General features: G+C 44.1%; 1 protein-coding gene across 1 annotated transcript in view; it reads right to left on the bottom strand.

Annotated features, from left to right (window-relative positions):
- Window positions 1-26,743, bottom strand: part of RGS12 (regulator of G protein signaling 12) — a 173,193-nt gene extending 146,450 nt beyond the window's left edge. The window contains exons 1-2 of the mRNA XM_083151805.1: window positions 26,626-26,743; window positions 7,382-9,306 (exon numbers count right to left, since the gene is read on the bottom strand). Of these exons, the coding sequence (XP_083007931.1) occupies window positions 7,382-9,232 (1,851 nt within the window). The 5' untranslated portion in view covers window positions 9,233-9,306; window positions 26,626-26,743. The remainder of the gene's footprint in view (window positions 1-7,381; window positions 9,307-26,625) is intronic.
- Between the last annotated feature and the right edge of the window lie 625 nt (window positions 26,744-27,368).

Here is a 27,368-nt window from a genome sequence, read left to right as displayed (position 1 = left end):
CGTACCACCTGTATCGGAAGATATGGGTAGGACAATACAATTACAGGAAGTTTCAATATATTTTTTTAATTAACTTTTTTAAATTCACCTCTTCAATAAAAATAACAAGCCGCGTGAATAAGGAGTAGTTAGGTACAGCTGGCAAGGACGTAACTGCCAATATTTCTCAGAAATCAAGCATGCATGGCGTATTCTGGACAGTGTTATATAATCTCCCAGAAGCCTGCATTATGCAGCAGCAGCCTGCGCTCCTTGCTGGATGCCGAAGGATGGCTATGTTTCTCATTATAGAGCAACACTAAGTTTTAGGCTGCGAGACTCCCTCCTCCTCCTCCTCCTCCCTACGCTGTAGTGTCTGCTAGGAAAGAAATGCATTCTCCAAAACCTTCCAGAGCAGATATTTTAAGCTTACAGAAATCAAGGATGTCATAGGTGGATCCTTGTCAAATGCTTTTCTAGGGAACAACCAGAAGCAAAGATCCCACTGGTGTTAGGATGTGGTAGAAGAACATATTATACGACACCGCTTTATGACAAATTGTCCATTTTTTTAGGAATATGAATTAATGAGGAGCAGACAAGAATCGTCCTTATAAAATTCATGTCTCTCTCGATGGTCCGCACATAAAGAATAACAGGGATGATAGAAATCTCCCTCCCCCTTCCTCTTCTTACATAAGGATGTGTTCAGAACAGAGCTGCATGGTAATGTGAACTCTGTTCTCAGGGCCTCAGTAAGTCCGGTCATCTGTGACAGAGCCGAATGGGACCATTTTTTATCTCCACTGAAGTGGGCTACTAGATGGGCAGAATGCTTGTGCACTGCAAAGTCAACTCCACCCATCCATCCTTTATTTATTACCAGTGCTGACTGCTCGCTGTCACAGCTCGCACAATCAGTTTTCAACTGACCCCCTGCATACGCGGTTTCCCCAACGCTGGGTTTTTGCAGCGTCGGGGAAACAGCATGTACGGCCACTAAAACAGCTAGGCTTGCGGCTAACAGCGACGCTCCCTGTATTAGCTGAGAGCCTCACTGTTTGGGGGAATCCTCATCATCAACTGACATCGAGGGTTCCCCCGGAACATTTAATAGGGTAAGTGGCCGGCGCAGGGGTTAACCGGCGAGGATCGCTTGTTTTCGGCGTGATCCTCACCGTTTAACCTCTAGAAGCCAACTACACAGAGGGTGTAATGGTTAGCATTACTGCTTTACAGCGCGGAGGTCATGGGTTTGATTCCCACCATGGCCCTAACTGCTCGGAGTTTGCGTGTGTTTCTCCAGTTCGCGTGGGTTTCCTCCGGGTACTCCGGTTTCCTCCCGCAATCCAAAAATATACTGGTAGGCTAATTAGCTCCCAAAAAAATGAACCCTAGAACGAATTTGTGTGCGTGTATATATGGTATATCCGCTCACTGTGTCAGGGAGAGGAGAGAACTACAATACTCTGTAATGTGCTGCAGAGTTTGTCAGCTCTATATAGATAACCGTTAATAAATAATAAGTCACATTCCTGCATCTATAAAGCTGCCTACAGCCCAATATTATGTAAAGAACCATGGCTGCATTGCTCATAGGGAGTTACAGCAACCTTAAGACTCGGGTTACACAGCCCACTCGCCGTCGAAGTTACAATTTTTTAAATAAATTTTAAAGTAACTTGGCCCCTTTTTTTTTTGTCATTACAGCAACCAGAGACCTGTTGTCAGATCCACTGGACAACCAAACGGGTGACTCAAACACCTGAAGCCAGAGTTGAGCAGAAGAGGTTTATTTAGTTAGTGTCAGGCCTCAGTGCCGAGAGGATCTGTAATCAGGTTAAAAGCAGACAGGACTTTTGCCGCTGCGAGCACACAGAGAGGAAGGATCATGACTATCATAGCTCTTCTGTAAATAATGAAATGGACAGTGTAGGGAGATAGAATAATTCTATGCAACAAGAGTACAGCGCAAACAATAAAATAGACCAGGACAGGTCAGGATGTGGGGTTTAGGTACAGCACCGCATACAGTCCGCAGAGCCCGCCAGTGAGGGAGGGATAAGCCTGTCTGAGCACTTAATGAGGAGAAAATAGACTGAGCTGTGTGCAATCAGTAACTGTGGTCACATGTCAGGGGATTATGTACACGGAACCTGTCAGCCATAATGTAGAACATTTCCTGTACTAAGCTACTTGTCCAAATCTGGAGCAGTTGCTTCCCTAGAACTTATGTAAACAAAGGTATAAGATATGACCTGAACTGGCGCACTGCTGCCGGGAGGTCTGTACTTTTCCCTGGTTATCACCCAATAACCCACCAATATACACAACACAAAAGCATTGGGAATTTCCAAGTCTCTGGCGCAAAAAATTATTACAAATCTTCAAGTATCTTCACGACTTTCAACGGTCTTTTCCTCAAAAGAAGGTAAAGAAAGGAGGAATCAATAGTGTTCTTCTAATCACAATGTCAATATCACAGCATATAAGGAAATTGCATAGATGGGCGTACCCCAACTCACGGTAAGTTGGGCGATGTACAGATACATAGCGGTTTCTTTATCCTTGAGATTTTTCTTATTTCTTCTCCTCTTTCCGTATTCCTTCTTTTATTTCTCCGGAGTTATTCTCCACTCAGTGAGGTGATGTATGGAAAGAATGGGGAGTCCGGGTTAGTATATAGGCCAAAGGTTTTATATAACACCCCGTGTGATTAGAAGAGTGATCGTACCTTACTCACCAGAAAGTGGAGCAAGATACTCCTATAAAGGTATCTTTACTTAATGTGACTGAATATAGTAAATGGTGCGTACCGCACTTACGTGAAGAACTGGTGAATATATGCCCGTAGCGTGTTCTTTGTCTTGATCCTGATGTTGTTGAAACCGGTGTTTTTTCTCCAAGTGGTGTGATTAAAGTGAAAAAGAAAAGGTATTAGTGTCTCAATAATTATAAACTATACCTCTGTAGGCAGGTAAGTATAAAGTGGAGGGGGGGTACTAGAGGCGTACCGTGACTCACACTATGATGTGTGGATAAATTCCCATAAAGGTATCTTTTTAAAGAGGAAAAGATTTCACCACCTTTAGTGTTGATGTGTATCAGTGGGTGGAAGGGATGCGTACCAAAGAACTTACACCAGTGTAAGCATGGAACCACCTATCAAGGTTTCTTTAGTTTCTCCCCGGATAGTGATCCGTGTAGAATGGTGAGTAACAAAACCGATGGTAATGAGTGGTGCGTACCACACTTACTGAGGAAATGGTTGATATATGCCCGTAGCGTGTTCTTGCCCTGGTTCCGATGTTGATGTCGGAACCGATGTTTCTCTCACCGTGGATTGTGGAGAAAATATATGAAGATACAATTAGGGCCCAAATAAAAATAAATTTAAACAATGCCCCTATGGGGGACTGGTGAATATGACGTGCCTTTAAAGATTGATGAAAGTACTGATAGCGTACCGTGACTCACACTGTGATATATCAATGAATTCCCAATAAAGGTATCTTTATACCGTCTATAGTGCTCATATATACCGAAGAGAAGATTTTTGCGTACCCAAACTTACACGAGTGTAAGTGATAAACCACCTATAATGGTTTCTTTTGTCCAAATCGAGGATCCATATATAGCGACAATATCCAAGATAGATGATTTTCTTGGTAAAAAAGTTCTTTATTATACAATAACAAAAATCGATAAAAAAATCCTCCATCACAACAATGGAAGGATATATACAAGTTCAGAATGTCCCAAAGTAGTATCCACAGTAGAAAAAAAAAAAAAATTAAAAAAATTTAGAATAAAAAAAATTTATAAAAAAATTTTAAAGATAAAAATACATACAGTATATCCAAAAGTGCATCCAGAAGAAAAGAGGTGATGGCTGCTCACTCTCCACAGAAATCGTCGACGCGTTTCGGTGTCAAAGGACACCTTTTTCTAAAACTTATGTCAAGAACACCAGCAGTCTTCAGAGTGGAGGCAGCCATTTTGTGGCCTGAACCAATATTCTAGAATGAAGCCATTGGCACTGGTTCCAAGGGAAATGATAGGCTGTATTAGTAAGATATAGCGATTCTGCGTAATTCAGAGCTAGGAGTGAATCCAGGTAGTATGTGCAATAATGCACCTTAAATTGTGTTGATGCCATAAAAAGTATATTGTTTTTGGGTGTCAGTAAGTAATAGGTGTTAAAATGAAATTGTTTTTCCAATGACCATGAGTGCCGTGATCGCCAATTAATTAATGCGTACGTGGAGCCAAAATGGTTCTAGATGTGTAAAGGGGCTAAATCTGTGCAAACGACTGGGTGTGAGCAAACAAAATGGCCACCTGCAAGTCACACCGAACTGCCAACATATGATTTGGCCCCAAGAGTTGAGAGGTTGTGCGTTATAGCCGATCTCCAAATGTCTGTAAAGCAATAACGCGATCCACGTTTGAATAAAGCTGGAAGTATGGTATTCGGTCTATTGGTCGCAATTAATTTATTAAAACAAGGAAATGCTCAAATGGACCCCCCAAATGTGAAATGTCTGTCTACCTTTTCGCCATGTGGAGATAGACACGGATGACCCCATGATCCACAAAAGGAATTCTTACAGCAGGCAAAACAATAGTCTAACTTCACACGTTACAGTGGATTCGCTCCTTACTACTGAGGGCCTCTCTGGTGGCCTAGAACGTGGGCACCTGGAGCTTTGTCATACAAAGTTCAGTCACAAAGATGTGAAGAGATACCATCAGCATTCCCAAGTAGGCTTTCATTGTAGATGACGTAAACTTTATTCTAGGCCTAGGCTGCGAGAGAGTATCGCATTATTGGCAGATGTGTATTATAAACTATCGGGAAGAACAGTGGCCCTCCGGCACTTGGGGAGCCTTATCAACAAAAGGTGGAACTCCACTGCCCAAAGCAAACTTGGGAGCTAAAAGCCTGGCATATGAAAGGAACGACACAATCAGAATTCATATAGACAATGGCATTTTATATAAAATAAGGACTACATTTTAAGGATATCTGTCACTCACACACCCACAATACGGCAGCCATTTTCTGGCATGAATGAATAATCATTAAAACGCAACCTATGAACTCAGTGACAAGTGGTGATGTCACTAAAGTACTTCATAGCCAGTATTGAAGTGGTGATTAGTGACATGCGAAGTTGTATTTTATTCATTTTTCTTGCACACACAAAATGGCTTCCTCCAGTTTGCATTGGTGAAAAGTGCACTTAGGGTATAATTCAGTAGCAGTCGCAGTTTTACTACAACAGCACAACTGTAACTGCATGAAAAGGCTCGCTCTAATCTGCAATTGCAATTTAATTGCGATTAGGATCGACACCTGCCTTCCCAGCCTAGGCAGGCGCACTGCTGCCATGTTTCAAGTTGCAGCAGCTGCATGAGAAGTCACGCAGCTGCCATGAAAAACCGCCCGGAAGCGCCTGTGTTGTCCAGACTTTCCGCTTTCCCCACCCCCCCAGCTGTCAATCAAACTGTGATCTCATCATTCATTCCAGGATGTGATCGATCTTTGACACTTTGTGCACATATAATGCAACTGCTACGCTTGCAGAGAAGCGCAAATATTGCCTATTTGCCCGAACCTGAATCAAGCCCTTTATGTACAAATACTAGAAGCAGTGGCGGATTCAGGGGGGGGGCACCTGGGCACGTGCCCCCCCTGTCATTTCATTTTGTAGCTGAGGACCAGTGCTTTCCAACGAGCCCAGCCCCGTGTCTCTAGCCCCCCGGGAACCGGAGATATCGCCTGGCAAAGCTGTTACGTTTTTTTCCCATAGGATAATATGGGACCCGGCAATTCCGACCCCCACCCGGTTCCAACAGCTACCTTTTCCCTCCCTGGCATCACAGAAATTTGCGAGAGATATTGCGTGTAAACCGATTTTTTTATTTTTGAAATGTAATTTCATGGCTGTGATTACTCTGGAACCAAACGTTCCAGTTTCACTGGACCAAAATCATTCAAAGCCTACTCAAAATTCTTCAATATGATACTTGTCTCATGTAAATGGGTCAGTTGGTTCCGAAGATATAGCCGGTTAAATGAGATAACTGGTTAAAGAGGGGGAGGGTGGTCTTCTCTCCCCCTCACACCAGAAAATGCAGGGACTAGGTTGGTGTAAAAGGGGCCAACCTGGGAATGCATTTTCTGGTGTGAAAGGGGTATTATTTCAAATAGCCGGTACCTGCAGTGCTCTGAATACAGCCAGGCTCTGCCACTGTCAGTGGCTATCACTTCTGCCTGGTGGCGGCTGTCCCCCATTTACCGCGAGCATGTATTCCCCCTTGGCAATGAGCATGTAATCCCACATGGCAACAAGCATGGAACCTCTGGCAATGAGCATGGAACCCTTGGCAATGAGCATGTAGATAAGCAGCACTTATGTAGCATAATTTTTAATAGGCATTTCGTGTTCGGCATAATACACAATGGACATAATGGCGTGTAACTTAACGTGTAATGGATATTACGGTGTAAATGTTTAATGCGCACCTTTGCTAGACAATGTCCCTGTTTATGAAGCGTATTGTGAATTTTGGCACAATCCAAGTGGCATTATGTGAATTCTGGCTCAATCCGTGTGGCATTATGTGAATTTTGGCTCAATCCATGTGGCATTATGTGAATTTTAGCCCAATCCGTGTGGCATTATGTGAATTTTGTCTCAATCCGTGTGGCATTATGTGAATTTTGGCTCAATCCATGTGGTATTATATGAATTTGGCTCAATCCGTGTGGCATTTTGTGAATTTGGCTCAATCCATGTGGCATTATGTGAATTTTGACACAATCCATGTGGCATTATGTGAATTTTGGATCAATCCATTTGGCATTATGTGAATTTTGGCTTAATCCATGTGGCATTATGTGAATTTTGACAAAATCCATGTAGCATTATGTGAATTTTGGCTCATTCCATTTGGCATCATGTGTAAGGGGCAAGTATAATGGGGTCTAGTATTTTGTTGCATAATGTGTAGAAGTTGTATATGGTTTTGTACACTACACTCAAGGACATGCCCCTTGTTGAGTGGCCACACACCCTTTTCCGGAGCGCGCCTTTGGCGCGCGCACAACTGCATCCTTCACTTTTGTTGCCATGGTGAGCCTGCGTACTTTAAATGCCAGGGACTATTTTTAATCCCATTCCCACCCTCTCTCTGCCGCTCTCTTAGCATGTACACTGGCATTACTAACACCGCCCCTCCCCGACCTAAACCCTCTATTATCATGGTGCCCCCCCTGTCATTTTATCCTGGATCCGCCCCTGACTAGAAGCAGCTTTTAAATGTCACATTATAAACTTCTAAGACATATCATTGATAAGCAGAGACGTTAGCTCAGAAGACTCAAGGTGCTTACCTTTCTATTCTCTCTAGACTTCTTAGAAGTGTGCCCAACTCCAAAAATGTTGTGAATGTCAAAGGCTTTCTTGGACCAGTCGTCTTTGCGAGTAGGTGGTTGTACAAAGTTCCCCTCAACTCTGTATCGGTCAGCTGGGATTTTGCTCATAGGTGGAGGTAAAGTTCCACAGTTCACACTAGACCACCCATCGGTTGAATCAGCATAAGACTCCTGGTCACTAACATTCCCCTGTTGCCAATCGCGTATGACATGGACCGGTAGCCATTTCTTTTGTCCTCCTACATCCAGAGTACTAGCTTTCTTTGGGGGAAGCTGCGGCGCCCTTGACTGAATAACTGGAACTTCAATACGAGCCGATGGACCTAAATGCTTCTTGAAGTTCTGCGGTTTATCTGCAAGAGCGCCATGTGAAGTAAAATGCCCATCTTCCTCGTTACAATAACCATTCCAATGTAGAGCAGATGGATTTGGTCCTCTTGCCACTGGATTCTCCCTCATCCCATGAGGAATATGTTTGTTTGGAGCACTCCCTAAATCAACAACCAACACTCGATTAATTTTCTCTTCTTGGTTAAAATTCCCAATTCCGCTATCGCTGTTACTGCTGGTGCTGTTGTTCTGAAGGGCATCTGCATCATTGTCCAGGAACGCTCTTGCCCTCATTCCTTCTATGAGCTCACCCATGTCTCTGTAAAGCACAGAGATAAACTGTAGAACCGGCAAAGAAGAAGGTGGAAACTCCAAACAACCGTTGGTGTCTGGATCTGGTGTACATTCAAATCCAAATCTCCTAGCAATCCCTTGATGTATTTTGTGGTGGAACAATTCTGGATCCACCATGAAGACATGACATGAGGTCCTCAAAATCCCTTCTGCATCCTGTGACAAGCTTTGGTCATCGCTACTTTGCATAGTTACGAGGCCAAAGAACCTTCGATCATCAGGACACACTGCACTGAATGCTAGTTTTTCTGCAGGGTAGACCGCTACAATGCCTGCCTTATCGGTACAAAGCTGGATGTTGTCATGCATTATTTTCATCAGGGCAAGGGAATGTATTTTTTGTTCTGCTCTCAGCCGCCTCATACACCCGCGTATGGCCTGTAAGCTGTCATATTCAAGGTTAGAGCTTGTAGAAGGAAGTTCTATCGAGCCAAGGTAGCCAACTATCATGCCAACATTCAAAATACTTGCATCCAACTCAAAGTCTTCCATGTTCTGCTGGGCATTGGGGAACAGAGGGTCACCATTTATCATTTTTGATATTTCATCCCTTGAAAGTAAGTCATTGCTGCGATTTGCTTTCTCCCTTTTCGTTTCATAGTGTGAGGCAGACATTGACCGTGATCTATGCTTTGCCGTGTGACTGTCAGTATTTCCACCACCTGCGGGATTCTCGAAAATCATACTGAATATCCCTCCGGACTGCATCTCTTCGACAACCCTGACTGCCCGGTTTATGCCCAACGCTTTAGAATCAGGCCTTGGCTTCAGACAAGTCTTGCCTTCATAAAAAGCAATTTCCTCGTCACTTGAACATGAATCCATGTGACCAGCTCCTTCAGCAATGACCATGTGAAGAACACCAGAACATTTTCCGATTAGCTTGATCACGTCTTCATGAGATGCCTTCTTGACGTTTGCTTCGTTCACAGCACAGATCTGATCTCCAGGTTTGAGCCCTACAAACTCGGCCGGACTGTCCTTGATGACACCATTTATGACACAGGGCGACTGTCCAGAAAGAGTAAAACCATATCCCGATCTTCCCCTCGCCACCTCCACGCACCTCAGTCGCTGGGACATATGCATTTTAATTCTACTCTTGGGATCGGCGGGTCTATGCATTGCATTTACATGTGAAGAGAAGGAATCTTGCGGAGGAACAAAACTTAAATTCTCAAATGGTATTTCGCAGGCTCCTGAAAAACACAAATACAAAACATATTAAACATCTGTCTTCCATTTAATTCACTTCTTTTCCAGTAAAAAGTCAGTTCAGCTGAGCAAAAATGCTAACCGATATTCTGTTGCTTGGAGAGCACAGCGTTACCGTAAAGTGTGGAAAAACAAACATGAAAAATGTAAACCACGCTAATGCATTGCATGAACCATCTTTTTGTTCCATAAACGTTATCGTATTACAGGTTGCAAGGTGTACCTTTCCCAAAAATGCTCATTTGATGAAAGGTTGCAAGTGTGTTTGATTGGATAAAAATAAAATGTGCCTATTTCATTATAATATTTAGAAACTAGCCCAGGAAAGCCAAAGCCTTGGGGCAGATTATTTAGTGATCCATTAACTGGAACAATAAATACTTAATTCCTGGTCGAATTTATTTTTTATTTTTATGTGGCTAATGTTGCTCGTAATGTAGAACAGATTAAGAGTAAAATGGAAAAAAACAATGCAACTTTTGCAGGCATACAAATGTATCCATACATTGACTGTACTCTGGTACGGATCTTTAAATAGGAGCAATGTAAAATGTAGTGTACAGAGAATATATATATAACGCCATTATAATTAACATCTCGGAAACTTATGCTAGATTTATGGAACACAGTTATAATTTACACCTTACTTAAAGATACATCTTTAATATGCAATTAAAAGTGTATCTTTAAGTAAGGTGTGAATTATAACTGGATGCATCGTTAAGGTGAGCAGCTATCATTTGCCTCCAAGCCCTTATTGTGATAGCTCTGGAGAAATAACCTTACTAGGGTGTTTTAAAACCATTAATACAGAATTAGTGTTAAAGCAAGACTGTTTAAGCAGGAGCGCCGTGCCCTTCCCAATTATAAAACTATAAAATGTGTCCTGCCCTCCTGGAATGCCCCGCTGGAACAGCCTGCCCTCTTCTCTACCATGGCCACGCCCCCACACGCTCTTCCAAGGGTCCACATACACTCTCTCCGGCTGGTCAGCCTGTTTCCTGGCACATGCAGCAATACTGTGCCCATATTTCAGTGCCCTGCCCATATTCTACCAGGGACACTTTAGTAATATTACAAAAGATCGCAACGTCATACAGCGGAACGTTTTGTGTAAATCGGAGGTGTGATGGAATGTAACATTTAGGAGCCTTATCTCCCTATAGGCTAACAGAACCACCATATGAAGGTGACTATCCTGAATCTCTTCGAACAAAGATAGCCGAGAAAATGTCTTATAATTTAATGGACATCTTTACTCTTGTTGGAGCACCTTGCCAACCAATGAAGTTTGCAAACAGCATCTACCGCTTTGTCTAAAAGCATCTGGAGTATGTATTGTCTAGAAAATTAGGGCAATAGTTTCTTCCCTTTCCACTTCACCAAAAAGTTTCAAGCATTTATAAAAACACACACACCGAAATAGGACCCAAGCCCATCGTCACAGTTCTATTTACCTTCTCAAAATACAAAATACACACCAGCAGTTATCTGTAATACAGCAAGTCTTATCAGGAAGCTGAAAGCAGTCTAGGTCACTCGAATCCCAACACTACCACTCTCCGAGGTCTGGCCACAAAAACAGCCACATAGATCCTCTCTTAAGAATCTTCGATGGTCATCTCTTTTCAGAACTTTACAAAGCTCCCCTCTCGTATATTCTAATATCAGCAGATTACAACCCCCACTCAAACCCGGGAGTATGTCTATTACGTTCAGACTCACAGGACAACCAATCACAACACCCTGGGGACAAAGGGCAACACTACAAAATATATTTTGTAGCCCTCATCTAGTTAGAAAGTCAATAGGTCAATCCAAAATGGTCAAAAGGTTGACCAGTTGGGAAGGTCTACATGCCAATACTGTAAATAATTTTAACATTGTGGTTTAGTTACCATCCACGTGAACTACGACTGGGAATAATAACCTTGTCCAAAGTGTGGCAAGTGAACTGAGCCTTGCTAGGGTACATAGTACAGTATTTGGGGTTACATACGAGACAAACAATTTCACAAAAAAGAAAAACATTTGCCAACATTTTCTGTGTCAACTACTTGCATGTCAACCAAATGACTGTCTATCTATTTACTGTACGTGCATTGAACCACACCCATCTAGAACAGAATCCAGACGAGCTTTCTTCCTGAACCCATTTTGTTGTTGGATTGTTGGGATTAGTTAAAACTGAAGTGCAGAGTCTAACTCGGACCCAGTATTCCCCAGTGAATGCCACAAGGGAATGAACCTACATGTCATGTGCTTCCGAACAAGCATCAGTAGTAGGGTGGCCAATCCCGGGTTGTTTTTTCCAATCCTGGGATTCCGGATTGAAAAACAGTCAAACCCGGGATTCAGCAAAGTGGCCGCTCGGATACCGGTGGACAGGGAGTACATGGACCAGCGGACAAGGAATGCAAAAGCAACCTGTTGCTCAGACAGTAAAATCAGAACAGTTTAAATAGACAGCATGTGACATTGGCGGCAGGCAGCTGATCCATCAGTCAATGGCAACCAGTCACCTGTATATTTACCATTAAGTAAGCGAGGGGTGTATGTGTACTTATTACAAGTCTAACTGTGGCCATACACACGCAGATTTATCTTCAGATCTGGCTGGTTGGAACAAAAACATGGTTATGGATGAGAGCAAATGACAGTGGACCATTTGCTTGGAAATCAGACAAACTGTCACTCATCCATAACCATGTTTTTGTTCCAACCAGCCAGAACTGAATATAAATCTTACTAGTGCTTGGGCAACACTTGGCATGCCGGGGGGGCGGTAACTTGGCATTGCAGTGGTGGCAACTGAACATTTTTTGGTTTGGCAAAGCAGGTGTCTGGACAGTTTTGGGGGGGGGGGGGGGGGGGTGGAGGCGTGGCAGCTGAGTGATGCCACATCCAGCCACTGCATTGAGGGCAAAGCATTCATACAATAGTGATGCAAGCACCAAATTTTGCGTTTGCGGTGAGGGACCTGGCTTCCAGACAGGCTTAACAAAATTACAACGGATACTGAATCAGACCCATCTGGAAATGCTTGCAAAAGTACTGTATAAAAGACCTAACTGATGTGGTAAAATGAAAAAAAGTAAAATGTATCAAAGGATTCAAGAAAAAGCAGCAAATAATTACAGTAAACATAGAAAAATTTTAAGTTATTGAACATCCAGCACTTATCGGAGCCATAAACAGCAGAAATGGGGGCCGGAATGGTCCAGACAGTCAGGATCCCGTTGGACAGTATACCGACATTGTAACCCGACTGTTCAAATGCCAACAGTCAGGATCCTGGCTATTCTCCCCCATGGGGGGTCCACGACCCCCTTAGAGAGAGAATAGAACCTGTGACGAGCGCAGTGAGCCACCAGGCCTACAAGAGGATTCTTTGCGCTTGCTCCTCTGATGGAGTACCAGCAGTCGGGATTACGATGCCGGTATACTGACCTTCTGAATCCCGACTGTCGGCCCGTCATACCACACCAGAACTGAAAAATATATGGAAAAAAACATCGGATTATACTCACCGATAATTCCTTTTCTTCTTAGAGACCATGGCAGCCTTAACATTGGGATTTCATCCCTCCTCCTCGTAATTAGACAGGTTACTTTTTTCCCAGGGACCTCCCCTTCCTGTATAAATCCCTGCTCCTCCCAGACCCTGGTGTCTTTTCGAGTGTCTCCTTCCATTCCTGGGAAAAAAGAACACAAAGGGAGGGCAAACCATGGCTGCCATGGTCTCTAAGAAGAAAAGGAATTATCGGTGAGTATAATCCGATGTTTTCTTCTACGATCCCATGGCAGCCTTAACATTGGGAAATACCAAAGCCAATAAGAAAGGGAGGGACACGAAAGCATGTTCTATAGACTTTTACTTTTTAAACACACTCTGCAAAACTTGACTCCCAAATTGAGTTCTTGATACATCTAGCTCATAATGCCTTGAAAAGGTATGGACTGAGGACCAAGTAGCGGCGTCGCACAGATCCTTGACTGATGCATTCGCCTTCAGAGCCCAGGAAGTCGCCGTAGCCCTCGTGGAGTGTGCCGAAATGATCGCCGGAACTTCTCTTCCTTCCAATTTGTATGCAAATGAGATAACTTCTCTCAACCATCTAGCGATGGTCTGCTTGGTAGGTGTAAGCCCCTTTCTGGCTCCTTCCGGGATGATGAACAGGCTTCTTGATTGCCTAACGTCCTCCATTCTTTGTAGGTAAATGGTAATACATCTTACCACATCTAGTCTGTGTAACAATTCTTCTTCTTCACTCTGTGGGTCAGGATAGAATGAAGGTAGCGAGATCTCCTGATTGAGGTGGAATTCAGAAATCACCTTTGGAACGAAATGTGGATTCGTCTTTAAAACAATCCTTCCTGGAAGTATCTTTAAATAAGGTTCTTCCGCCCAAAGGGCTTGTAGTTCACTGACTCTTCTTGCCGATGTTATGGCAACTAAGAATACTGTCTTCCATGTTAAATGTCTCAACGAAGTCTCGGACAAAGGTTCAAATGGAGTTTTCATTAAGGTCGTCAAAACCAAATTCAGATCCCATGATGCTACTAGCGCTCTAATTGGAGGTCTCATCCTTTTAATTGCGTTACAGAATCTTATAATCAACTGCTCCTCTGCTAGCCTTCTCTCCACCAGGACGCTCAAGGCTGAGATCTGCACCTTTAATGTAGAGTTGGCCAGACCTTCGGAGAACCCTCTACACAGGAACTGTAGAATCTCTGCTGTGGATGTCTCTTGGATTGGTAATGTCACCCCTCTCCAGTTGATAAAGGTACGCCATACCCTATAGTAGATATTTGAAGAAACTTTCTTCCTTGCTTGTAGCAGGATCGCCACCACTTGGTCTGACAGACCTTTCTGCTTCAAGGAGTTCCTCTCAATCTCCAAGCCGTCAAAGCTAGCGTAGCTGGATCCGGGTGAAGCACTTGATCCTGTCTTAACAAATCTGGTCTCAGTGGGAGGGTCCATGGACCTAGAATCGCCAATCTCTGTACTGTTGCGAACCAGGATCTCCGAGGCCAGAAAGGAAGGATTATTATCACCTCTACCTGATCCTCCATTATTTTCTTTAGCACTTTGTGAATCAATGGAATAGGTGGGAACACATACCCTAATCGGAACACCCATTGGACTGACAAGGCATCTGCTGCTGATGTTTGGGGTAGCCAAAATCTGGAGAAGAATTTCTCTACCTTTTTGTTCAAATGTGTTGCCATGAGGTCCACTTCTGGAACTCCAAACCGGCTGGTTAGTTCCCTGAAAGTCTCTCCATTCAGCTCCCACTCGCCTGGGAGGATCTGCTTTCGACTGAGAAAGTCTGCTAGCACATTCTGTTTCCCGGGCATGAATAAGGCTGTTAGTGAATTCAGATTCTCCTCTGCCCATGACACTATTTTCGCAACTACATTCATTAGGGACTTGCTCCTCGTGCCCCCCTGATGATTTAGGTAGGCCACAACTGAGGTATTGTCGGAGAAGATTCTTAAATCTGACTTCCTGATTCTTGGAGAAAAGAACTCGATTGCTCTCCATACCGCCTCGGCCTCTCGCCAATTGGATGAATTCCGACTTTCTCCTTTTGTCCATAGCCCTTGTACCGTCTCTCCTTCGGAATGGGCTCCCCAGCCCGATTGGCTCGCGTCGGTTGTAATGACTACAAACTTGGGCACCTTCAACGATGTCACCTTGTCCCTCAGGGTTGGCTTGCTCCACCATGACAGAGATTTCCTTGCTTTGTCCGGAATTGACATCTTCTCTGTTTTTGTCCATCTTCTCTTTAGGTATGGCAACACTGCCCACTGTAATTCTCTCATGTTCCATTGAGCCCATGGAACTATCCCGATCGTGGATGACATCATTCCCAGAAGCCTCACCCAATCTCTGAGAACTACAACTCTTCTTTCTGCCAAGGCGACTGTTAGTTCTCTTATCTTCACACATCTTTCCTCTGACAGGGAAATGTTGAACTTCACGGAATCTATCATCACTCCCAGAAACTTTATTCTTTGTGTTGGCTCCAGCTGGCTCTTTTCTTCGTTCACTAGCCATCCGTGCGACTGCAAGTGCTCCCTTACTATCTTGAGCTGTTTCATTAGAATTTGCTTGGAAGGAGCAGCTATCAAAATATCGTCCAAATAAGGCCACAGCAGAATCCCCCTCTTCCTGAGATTCGCTATCACTGTTATTAGCACCTTGGTGAATACCCTCGGGGATGAGGCTAACCCGAAGGGGAGGCACGTGAACTGATAGTGTTTTCCCTTGATTGAAAACCTGAGAAATTTTCTGTGACTGATGTGGATCGGAACATGATAGTAGGCGTCCTTTAAGTCTAGAGACACCATGAAGTCTCCTCTTCTTACTCCTGCTGTGATCGTCTTCATAGTTTCCATTTGGAATTTTCTTACTTTCAGGTATTGATTCAGACGCCTTAGGTCTATTATAGTTCTGAAACCTCCTGTATTCTTCCTGACTAGGAAAAGATTGGAGTAAAACCCCTCCATCCTTTGTTCTGATGGAACCGGTTCTATTGCCCTTATTAGTAACAGATTGACTATGATTTTCTTCAATTCTCTCTTCTCCAACTTTGTTTTCGGATCTCTTGATTCCATAAAATAATTCTTGATAGGTATCTGAGCAAACTCCAGCTGATAACCCTCGGACACTATGTTCTGAACCCAAATGTCCTGAACTGAATTCCCCCAAATGTTGGCAAATAGTAACAGCCGGGCTCCTACCGGGGGAAACTGCTGACTGTCATTGTCTGCCACCTCTTCGGAAGTTTTGACGAAAGGACTGGCGAGAAGAGGCGAAAGCCCCTCTTTGATTGTATGGCCTACCCGGCCTATAAGACTTGGCTTCTCTGAACGCTTGTCTGGAGCCTGAAGGATATTGGAAACGAGTCTTCCTATCTTGAGGTAATTTCAAGGATTTACCTCCCGTGAGCCTATGAATTAGCGCATCCAATTTGGTCCCAAATAGGAATGCTCCTTCAAAAGGTAATGATACTAGACGGTTCTTTGAATTGGAGTCAGCAGCCCAGGGCCTTAGCCATAAAGCTCTTCTTGTGGCTACTCCAGCTGACATAGCCCTGGCTGCAAATGTTGTCACATCCAATGAGGCCTCGCATAAGAACTCCACCGATTTCTGGATCACCTCTAAATTCTTTAATAGATATTGTCTGGAGATCTTCTCCTCAATGTCATTATGAAGAGTGGCACACCATACCCTAAGGGCCCTGGCTACCGATGCCATAGAAACACCCGCCTTCAAAGACACAGCCGTGGAGAAGTGTAGTTTTCTTAATGAGTTCTCCATCCTTCGATCCATTGGATCCTTGAAGGAGGCTCCGTCCTCCAACGGTAAGGTAGTGCGAGATGTAACCTCCGCCACAGCTGCATCAATTCTAGGTAGTCCGCACCATTTAATAAAATCATCATCTTTAACACATTCGTCCATTCTTTATTAATGACCTCTTTGATTACACGGTGTACCGGAAAGGATCTTGTCTTTTTCGACCTATCCTCAAATAATACATCCGCCCCCTCCACGGGAGTTACCGGATCTTCATAATTCATGGTTTTATATATATTTTTCAGAATAATCTCAACTGTCTCAAAATTGAATATTCTAGTGTCTTCCTTAATTTCACCAGGCTCATCATCGGCAACCTGTGCCCCGTCATGCTCATCAGAAGTATTGGGATCCTCATATGGCAGACCTGCCTGATCTCTGGACCTCTTAGAGCCCTGATCTTCCCTGTATTCTGTTTTGGAAACGAAAGAGTCTCTCATCCAGTCCATCAAATCCTTAAGCATCTTAGTATGACTATCACTACTTGCTCCTGAGTCCTGTTTAGGTTGTACTTCACACTGTCCACATAGTGTTTTGCCTTGTACAAATTCAAACTTTCTGTCACAGTTCATGCAGCATGTTTCTCTATGCTTTTTCTTAATTGTTTTCTTCCTAGCTCCAGTCTGTACCTCATTTTCCGGCACACTATGGAGAAAGAAAGCCTGTCACTATGCTATAACAAAAACCCTATTCCTATTAGCATAAAAAAATAACAAGGCTCACCTCACAGGGGCACTCTCTTCTCTAGTGGGGGAAGGCAGATTCTGCTGTTCCATACTGTCAAAGGACCTGAATGAACATATTCCCATGAGAGATATCCTATAAACATCTGAGGTATCCGAGTAGTAAGGAAGTGTCCTACCTTAAACCGGCTAAACAAAGTCACTGCCACTGGCCTCTCAGAAACGCTGTACCACCGCTTGCTCAGAGATCCCTCTGCTTCCATACAAGCTGCCATAGTGCCGTTCGTACAGCGGCTTTTGACTGTGCAGAGCACGCCTGGGCGTGCTGTTGCCGGAAATGGCGTACCGCAATGCATTGTGGACGCTGTAGTTCTGCCGCAGCGGAAGCGCGTCACCGCCACGCTGAAAGCCTAGCGTCGGCGGAAGTAGCCTCCGGCGCTCTGAATCCTGGTGCTTGTAGTCGCACACGCTGCCTGGACGCCGCAGCTCTCTGTAGCAGTACCATCTGGATTTCCGCAGCGGTTTAAAGGTGATATACATATATGCTTCTTGGGAGACTTACCCATCCGCTCCTGCCTTTTTACATGGACAGTACTCTTTAGAGCCACGCTTCCATGTTGCTCTTCCCATAGTGACCCCCTGTATCTATGAAGTGAGCCCAAAATAAAGTAACCACTCCTGCCTCTAACTACACAAGGAGACAGGAAAAAAAGACACCAGGGTCTGGGAGGAGCAGGGATTTATACAGGAAGGGGAGGTCCCTGGGAAAAAAGTAACCTGTCTAATTACGAGGAGGAGGGATGAAATCCCAATGTTAAGGCTGCCATGGGATCGTAGAAGAAAAAAGGAATATTTTTCTGGCCTTCAATACATGGACAACTACACAAAAAGCGCCACTAAGAAGTTGAAATAAAAGGTTCAGGCCGAGGTAATTGCTTACATGAGATTTTAGAAGTGTATCCTGGACATGAGGACACCCAAGGGACTACATGAGAGATTTAAACTAGATGGAATTCTGTAACCGATAGTCCTGGAATGATGGGATGGTAACCGTTTTGAGCTAAATCTTTTTTTTTCCTTTTCCTTTATTAAAAACACTACTATACATTCTACCCCAAAACGTGATAATGGGAGCGTATTTTGCCCTGCTGCCTGTGTGTTATTCCCACGTCTCTCAGTCACTGAGCCGTATCATCACTTTCAATGCTGAAGGCTTTGAAATAAGATTCAGAGTGAATGAATAATGTATCCGGCACAGGATCGTCTATCGCCTCTCCTAGTCACATGGCCTGTACAGGTAAAAGGGCAGGGTACACCACCTGCGGCACTATTTAAATATAGGCGCCAACTCGCTATCAGCAGTGAGAAACAGTTGAGCCTGTTCCCGAGTCCCTCTGGGAGGCTGGGCGTAGAGCTGAAGGTCGCCAGATAAATACAACACAAAGTAAACTTGGTCTGTTTAACGCGTCCAGCCAGTGTGTAACATTTCAGCGGGGAGATTTATTTTTACATGTACGAGTTACAATAACTTGTAAGACCGACATGCAGAAAAATAAACGCACAGCTTATATTGCAGACGCGGCTATTTAACATGTTTAGAAAAGGTTTGGCGGCAACTTTACAGCACCAGTAAACGGAGAATATTCCTGCTTAGCGCTGAAGAATTCCAATAAGACAATACGCCTCCTGTCTAGCCAATAAATAGAAATGTAGTTTCTTTCTGGTCTGTACACAGAAGGGAATGGATCCAAATAATGGGGCAGATGTATTCAGCCTGGAAAAGAGATAAACTGGAGATCAAGTGAAAGGAGACCAGCCAATGAACTGTGTTTGTAAATGACAGCTGGGAGTTGATTGGCTGGTGCTTTATCTCCTTTCACTTTATCTCCACTTTTGGCAAGATGTATGAAGCTTCAAAAGGTGATAAAATGGAGAGTGATAAACAAGACAGCCAATCAACTCCTACCTGCTTTGTCACAGGCTGGGTTTGAAAAATGACAGTTAGGAGCTGATTGGCTGGTTGTTTATCACTTTTGAAGCTTGATACATCTGGCCCTTAATCTCTTCTCCAGGCTTAATAAACAATAGTAAGACCAGAATTGGGAATGGTACAAAAGGAGGGATGCAGTCTGCAGATTGACATTAAATAGGTTGACGGTTAATAGATTGACCACAATAGGTCAACACATGAAAAAGGTCAACATACCTTAGGTGGGCATGGTCAACATGGGAAATGTCGACATGAAAAAGGACGACATGATTTTTTTCACATTTGACATAGTGGGAGAATATAGTGTGCCGAGCGTAGCGGAAGCATGGCAAGCAGACGTGGTACACAGTGTCCATGTTGACATAAGTCAGCAGACACCAAAACACATGAAAAAAACTCATGTCGACATATTACTTGTGTACTGTTTAATAATGATAAAATTCCATATGACAAAAACAAAGAACATATAAACTCCACACTGATCACAGGAAGTGGCCAAATTTTGATAATTACCGAACCGCCATCAACTGTTGCCGGGTTCTCTCGCTGGTGGAGATTCAGGTGTTAACCACCGGGTCTTATCTCAGTCATGCCACCTGGTATTCCTGACCAGGTAAAACTGGGGTCTTTCTCCAGGTCCAAATAGTGTGTGTGCACACTTAGAAATACATGCGATCTGTGTGGCGTTTTTATGTGCTTCGTTTTTGACGTGGGCATATTTCATATTTTCTGTTTTGTAGTCCACACATAAGAAAGGCTGCTGCCCGATCAATGAGCAATAAGCCCCTGAGGCTGGCTAGAAGGCGGGCTGGGTGACTTTACAGTCCAATCTGTCGGCAAACACATGTACTTCCTGCCCTGTAACGAAGGTGCGGGGTGTAGAATGATTTCCTCAGTACATAGACAAGGCCCTTTGCCCTGCATGTGAGCAGCACTAATCGCAGGAGAAAGTCACTGATATGGTATAACTGAAAGGCATAGCAGGAGGTAAGGCTGAACTGACAGAGTACAGTAGCTCAGCTGCAGGCCTTTGACCACAAGACAAGATTGTCCAAACGTCTATAAAGGGGTCTATAATCATCACCGGCCTGCAAATCGGTTTACACAGACATACAAGTAATTCCAGTATTGAGACTTGAAGTTCGAGTGCTTCACTAATCTGCTTTTGCTTTTATTCATTGCATTATTCTAGTGACGGAACACAAAAGGGACGAGTCATTTGTTTAACAAGCGTAAAAATAAAAAAAATCTGACAGATCAATTCAATTCTTGTGGGTGCCAATTAATTATCGGACCCAATTAGACAGGGCTTAGTCATGTATAGTGGCCATACCCTTCTAAACTCCTGGGTAGGGTGCCCACACCACATAGTTCTCACACGTTTCTGACGACTTCGACAGACTGTGTCGACATTCGGGCCAAAAAAAAAAAATTATATGAAAAACTCACGTTGACGTTTTGACTGTTGACCTTCCCATTGTCGACTAATTGCATTGACCTTCCAACCCTGTCGACCTTCGCCATGTCAACCAATTTTTTTTGTGTCGACCTTCAGTGGTTGGCTCAATGCACATTTACCTAAATAGTGGCGCCTAGTGACAGTAATCCCGCCTATATCACCCAATCAATTTCTGTCTGTCGTTATCTCGGATGCAATTAAAAAAATACCAGCTAAAAGCCAATTGGTTGCTATGGGCAACCCCCCCACATATTACTTCTAGAACCTTTATTAAATGTACCCGTAAAAGTACAGAAAGAGACTCAAAACGCACTGTTAGCGCAGGATAAGCTGCAGGAAACCAAAGGCTCGACGTCTAAACCACAAACAGGAACATTAGTTGCCCAACATATATTGTATCATGAGGCAGAGGCCATTAGAACCAGAAAAAGTGCTAAAAGTAAAGAAATATTAATATATTTAATCCAAAATAACCTAGCCTGGGTCCCCATTCCATATTGAATGTCAGCGAGCTTCTCCGAAGGTGGCTGGCTTCTGCTCAGCATATGGATAATTAGCACGGAAGCTACAACGTGCATGTCAAATACGCCAATTATACATAACACCCCGCCAGTCAGTAGGAGATATTTTCTTAATGATTTCAGAGAGTTCTGTGCAGTTTTCATTAACCAGAGGCAGCGATGACAGCTTGTTAGTAGGAAATCAGCAGTGGTGCAATTGTTACAAGCCCATGGAGGCGACAGTGTTTGTTCCTCCCTGGCTGTACAATACAATCAACAACTTGCTGTGTATTCCCGAGGACAAACGCCTCCTATTCTCACCTTGTCTCACAGCAACGTTGACTTCCTTCTTTTCATGGCAAAAAAGGGAGATTAATGGGTCGTTTATAAGCGGACTGCGTGCTGCCCCAGAAGAGGACAATCACAGTAGCAATTCCAGTGGATTGGGGATGTGCCAAGTCACATTGGGTCTGCAGATGAAATGGCGCTTGTACAAACACTCAAACTTCTGTATTCCCGCAGAAAATACAGAAACTTTCAAGCTCTAGCAACAAGGCATTCACTGCCAAGGGAATCTCTAAATACATAATATACATGAATTCAGCGGGATGCACTAACATAAGGATATCCTTAAAAATTGCACAGTGATCAATCACTTGTATGTGGCTCCCCTGATATTGACGTATAAGTGCGCAGCAAGCTAATACCCCTTTCATATTGCACCTAATTACCGGGTTCATGCCGGTTCGACCCGGTAATTGGTGCAATGTGAAAGGGGTTACCGGGTCCCGTGAACCGGTAGCAACACGACAATACGAACCGGTAAAAAACAGGGTTCTTACTGGTTCGTTGCAGTGTTGTTTTGCAGTGTGAACAGTTAATCGGGTCGAGCGACCTGTTTCCCCTTCACACATAGGAGGAGGCAGTTCTTGAAGCAGTGCCAGCTCTAAGCGCTGCCTCCACCTCTGCCCACGATGAGGCTCCGCTGCTCTGCCTTGCCCCCACATGACATCAGCGAACCAGCAATATTACCAGTTCGCTGAAGCGATCTGAACAGCGCAAAATGCAGGGTTGCACCGGGACTGGACCGTTTCAAAGTCCCGGTGCGACCTTGCATTTTGCAATGTGAAAGCGGTATAACTGTCCACAACACTCCAAATTTGAGGTCAATCCAATTAGGTGTGATGTGCAATTATCATGGCATTTAAACACGGCAATGGCACCTGATCTTGCATGCTTTGCGGGCTGATTTCTGCCCAAATTCGCACAAACTTGTTCAGCTCACTAAGGAGCAGTGAGCACTTTGTGCGAATTCCAGGCATCATAAGGTGCGGACGCCAGTGGTGATTCCCACCCATGAGTTCATAACCCCTAATTTGATTGAACCTTGTGTTTCCCATGTAGGGTAGAGGAGCACCCCCAGAAATCTTAGAATGAGATTATAATAACCTCATTAGTTCTAAGTTATACTGGATAGCAGCAGCACTGTGCCCATTAGAAGCGATACTACAGATCAGATATACAGGAAAGTGTGAGCTGTACCAGCTGTGTAGGACTATAAAGCAGCCCGTAATCTCCTTCCGTGGCACAATATCCTGTCATATATTTACTTATGCAGCCCTCGGACATATTCTGTAGCTCTACAAGAGAAGATCCAAGTCCAGTGTACAGAATATGGTCCATGTGTGAGTTGCCAGGTAACAGGATGAAACCTATTTAGATTGTAAGCTCTCCAGGACAGTCTGAATTCTCCTATTTACGTCTCACTATGCAAGAGCGGTAACACTAATAATAGCAATAACACTAGGACCCTGTGGGGTATATTAACTAAAGCTTCTAAAAACAAAAAGAGGTGATGTTGGTGTGGTCCATACTAGCCAATCGAATCCTGTCTATCGTTCTCTAGTGCGGAATAGAGAAATGATAGACAGAAAGATTGGTTACTATGGGCAACATCACCACTTTTCATGTTTAGAAGTTTTAGTAAATGTTGCCCTATAACAGGTAGAGTAATATAAGTAATATAAGTACCAGTCAATACTAGGACCATATAACAGGCAGAGTAATATAAGTACCAGTCAATACTAGGACCATATAACAGGCAGAGTAATATAAGTACCAGTCAATACTAGGACCATATAATAGGTAGAGTAATATAAGTAATATAAGTACCAGTCAATACTAGGACCATATAGCAGGCAGAGTAATATAAGTACCAGTCAATACTAGGACCATATAGCAGGCAGAGTAATAGAAGTAAAAATCAATACTAGGACCATATGAGAGGCAGATTACTATTAGTAATACAGGACTATGAGAGAGGAAGGGTGATAGTAATAGTAGTATTTGGATTATACAAGTGGCAGGGTGATAGTAGTAATAGGCCTGTGGGCCAGATGTATCAAGCTTCAATAAGTGATAAAGCGGAGAGTGATAAACAGCCAGCTACTCAGCTCCTAACTGTCATGTTACAGGCTGGGTTTGAAAAATGACATGTAGGAGCTGATTGGCTGGTTGTTTATCACTCTCCATTGTATCACTTTTTGAAGCTTGATACATCTGCCTGTAAGTTAAGGGGTATAAGAGGCAGGGTACTAGTAGTAATAGGGGTAATAGTAATAATAGGACTGTATGTGAACAGCAGGGTACTAGGGGTAATAGTAATAACAGGACTGTATGTGAGGGACAGGGTACTAGGAGTAATAACATGACTATATATGAGAGGCAGGGTACTGTACTAGTAATACTAAGACTATATGTGAGGGGCAGGGTACTAGGGTTAATAGTAATAATAGGACTGTATGTGAGGGGCAGGGTACTAGTAATACTAGGACTAATGTGAGGGACAGGGTACTAGTAGTAATAGTAATAACAGGACTGTATATGAGAGGCAGGGTACTAGTAATAACAGGACTATACTGTATGTGAGGGGCAGGGTACTAGTAATACTAGGACTATATGTGAGGGGCAGGGTACTAGTAATACTAGGACTATATGTGAGGGGCAGGGTACTAGTAATACTAGGACTATATGTGAGGGGCAGGGTACTAGTAATAACAGGACTATACTGTATATGAAGCAGGTTACTAGTAATACTAGGGCTATATGTGAGGGGCAGGGTACTAGTAATAACAGGACTACACTGTATATGAGAGGCAGGGTACTAGTAATACTAGGACTATATGTGAGGGGCAGGGTACTAGTAATAACAGGACTATACTGTATATGAGAGGCAGGGTACTAGTAATACTAGGACTATATGTGAGGGGCAGGGTACTAGTAATACTAGGACTATATGTAAGGGGCAGGGTACTAGTAATAACAGGACTATACTGTATATGACAGGCAGGGTACTAGTAATACTAGGGCTATATGTGAGGGGCAGGGTACTAGTAATAACAGGACTATACTGTATATGAGAGGCAGGGTACTAGTAATGCTAGGACTATATGTGAGGGGCAGGGTACTAGTAATACTAGGACTATATGTGAGGGGCAGGGTACTAGTAATATTAGGACTATATGTGAGGGGCAGGGTACTAGTAATACTAGGGCTATATGTGAGGGGCAGGGTACTAGTAATAACAGGACTATATGTGAGGGGCAGGGTACTAGTAATACTAGGGCTATATGTGAGGGGCAGTGTACTAGTAATACTAGGGCTATATGTGAGGGGCAGTGTACTAGTAATACTAGGGCTATATGTGAGGGGCAGGGTACTAGTAATAACAGGACTATACTGTATATGAGAAGCAGGGTACTAGTAATACTAGGACTATATGTGAGGGGCAGGGTACTAGTAATATTAGGACTATATGTGAGGGGCAGGGTACTAGTAATACTAGGGCTATATGTGAGGGGCAGGGTATTAGTAATAACAGGACTATATGTGAGGGGCAGGGTACTACTACTAGTAATAACAGGACTATACTGTATATGACAGGCAGGGTACTAGTAATACTAGGACTATATGTGAGGGGCAGGGTACTAGTAATACTAGGACTATATGTAAGGGGCAGGGTACTAGTAATAACAGGACTATACTGTATATGACAGGCAGGGTACTGGTAATACTAGGGCTATATGTGAGGGGCAGGGTACTAGTAATAACAGGACTATACTGTATATGAGAGGCAGGGTACTAGTAATGCTAGGACTATATGTGAGGGGCAGGGCACTAGTAATACTAGGGCTATATGATGGCTATATGTGAGGGGCAGGGTACTAGTAATAACAGGACTATATGTGAGGGGCAGGGTAGTAGTAATATTAGGACTATATGTGAGGGGCAGGGCACTAGTAATACTAGGGCTATATGATGGCTATATGTGAGGGGCAGGGTACTAGTAATATTAGGACTATATGTGAGGGGCAGGGCACTAGTAATACTAGGGCTATATGATGGCTATATGTGAGGGGCAGGGTACTAGTAATAACAGGACTATATGTGAGGGGCAGGGTAGTAGTAATACTAGGACTATATGTGAGGGGCAGGGTACTAGTAATACTAGGGCTATATGTGAGGGGCAGGGTACTAGTAATACTAGGACTATATGTGAGGGGCAGGGTACTAGTAATATTAGGACTATATGTGAGGGGCAGGGTACTAGTAATACTAGGGCTATATGTGAGGGGCAGGGTACTAGTAATAACAGGACTATATGTGAGGGGCAGGGTACTAGTAATACTAGGGCTATATGTGAGGGGCAGTGTACTAGTAATACTAGGGCTATATGTGAGGGGCAGTGTACTAGTAATACTAGGGCTATATGTGAGGGGCAGGGTACTAGTAATAACAGGACTATACTGTATATGAGAAGCAGGGTACTAGTAATACTAGGACTATATGTGAGGGGCAGGGTACTAGTAATATTAGGACTATATGTGAGGGGCAGGGTACTAGTAATATTAGGACTATATGTGAGGGGCAGGGTACTAGTAATAACAGGACTATATGTGAGGGGCAGGGTACTACTACTAGTAATAACAGGACTATACTGTATATGACAGGCAGGGTAGTAGTAATACTAGGACTATATGTGAGGGGCAGGGTAGTAGTAATACTAGGACTATATGTGAGGGGCACACACACTAGGAAGGTAGATGACATCAGTACTAGTACCGTATAATAGTAGCAGATTAATGACTGGGGCTGGGATGAGCGGTGCACGGAGCAGGCTGTGGGCCAGGCCCCATGACACCCGCTACATGCAGCCCCTGGGGGCTCGGGCACACAATGGGGGCGCCTCCCCGGGGACCCTCCCAGCGATGCGGCTACTGTACAGCGACACACAGACATACATTACCCGGTGCCCCGGCCCCGCTCTCCCGGCTCCAGCGCAGGACAATAAAATCGCATTTGAAAAGTTCTCTCCCTCCCTCCCAACGTCCAACTTTCCTGCCAGCTACAATAGCTGCAGCCTCCTCCTCCTTCTGCCGTGCAGCGGCCTATCCCCACCCTCCCCGCCCCGGCCTCTCCTCCCTGCCCGCCCCGCTACCCCCGTCTCCTAGGGGACGCGTGTGTTGGTGAGAATGGAGGAGGCTCATTGGCCGCTGGTTACCCCGAGCAGTCCCCTTATTGCTGTTGTCAGCCAGCCAAGCGCATACCCGCTATATAGCGCTGCGGAGGGTCTGACCTGAGGAGCTGACACTCTACCTGTCACTTTGATCCATAGAGATCACCTCTTTATAGCGCTGCAGAGGGTCTGACCCAAGGTGCTTACAGTTTAACCTGTAACTATCCTTAGATCGCCTCTCTTGAGCGCTGTGGAGAGTCTGACCTGAGGAGCTTACACTCTAACCTGTCACTATACATAGATCACCTCTGTATAGCGCTGCAGAGAGTCTGACCCAGGGAGCTCACACTCTAATACAGTGATGGCTAACCTTGACACTCCAGCTGTTGCTGAACTACACATCCCAGCATGCCCTGCATCAGTTTTAGCATGGCCAAAGAGTAAAACTGTAACAGGACATACTGGGATGTGTAGTTCAACAACAGCTGGAGTGTCAAGGTTAGCCATCACTGCTCTAATCTGTCACTACCCAT

The sequence above is a fragment of the Crinia signifera genome, chromosome 1, assembly GCF_055691185.1.
Source record: "Crinia signifera chromosome 1, ASM5569118v1, whole genome shotgun sequence".
Taxonomy (NCBI): Eukaryota; Metazoa; Chordata; class Amphibia; order Anura; family Myobatrachidae; genus Crinia; species Crinia signifera.
The sequence above is the reverse complement of the archived record's forward strand: the minus strand, read 5'-3'. Positions and strand labels throughout refer to the sequence as shown.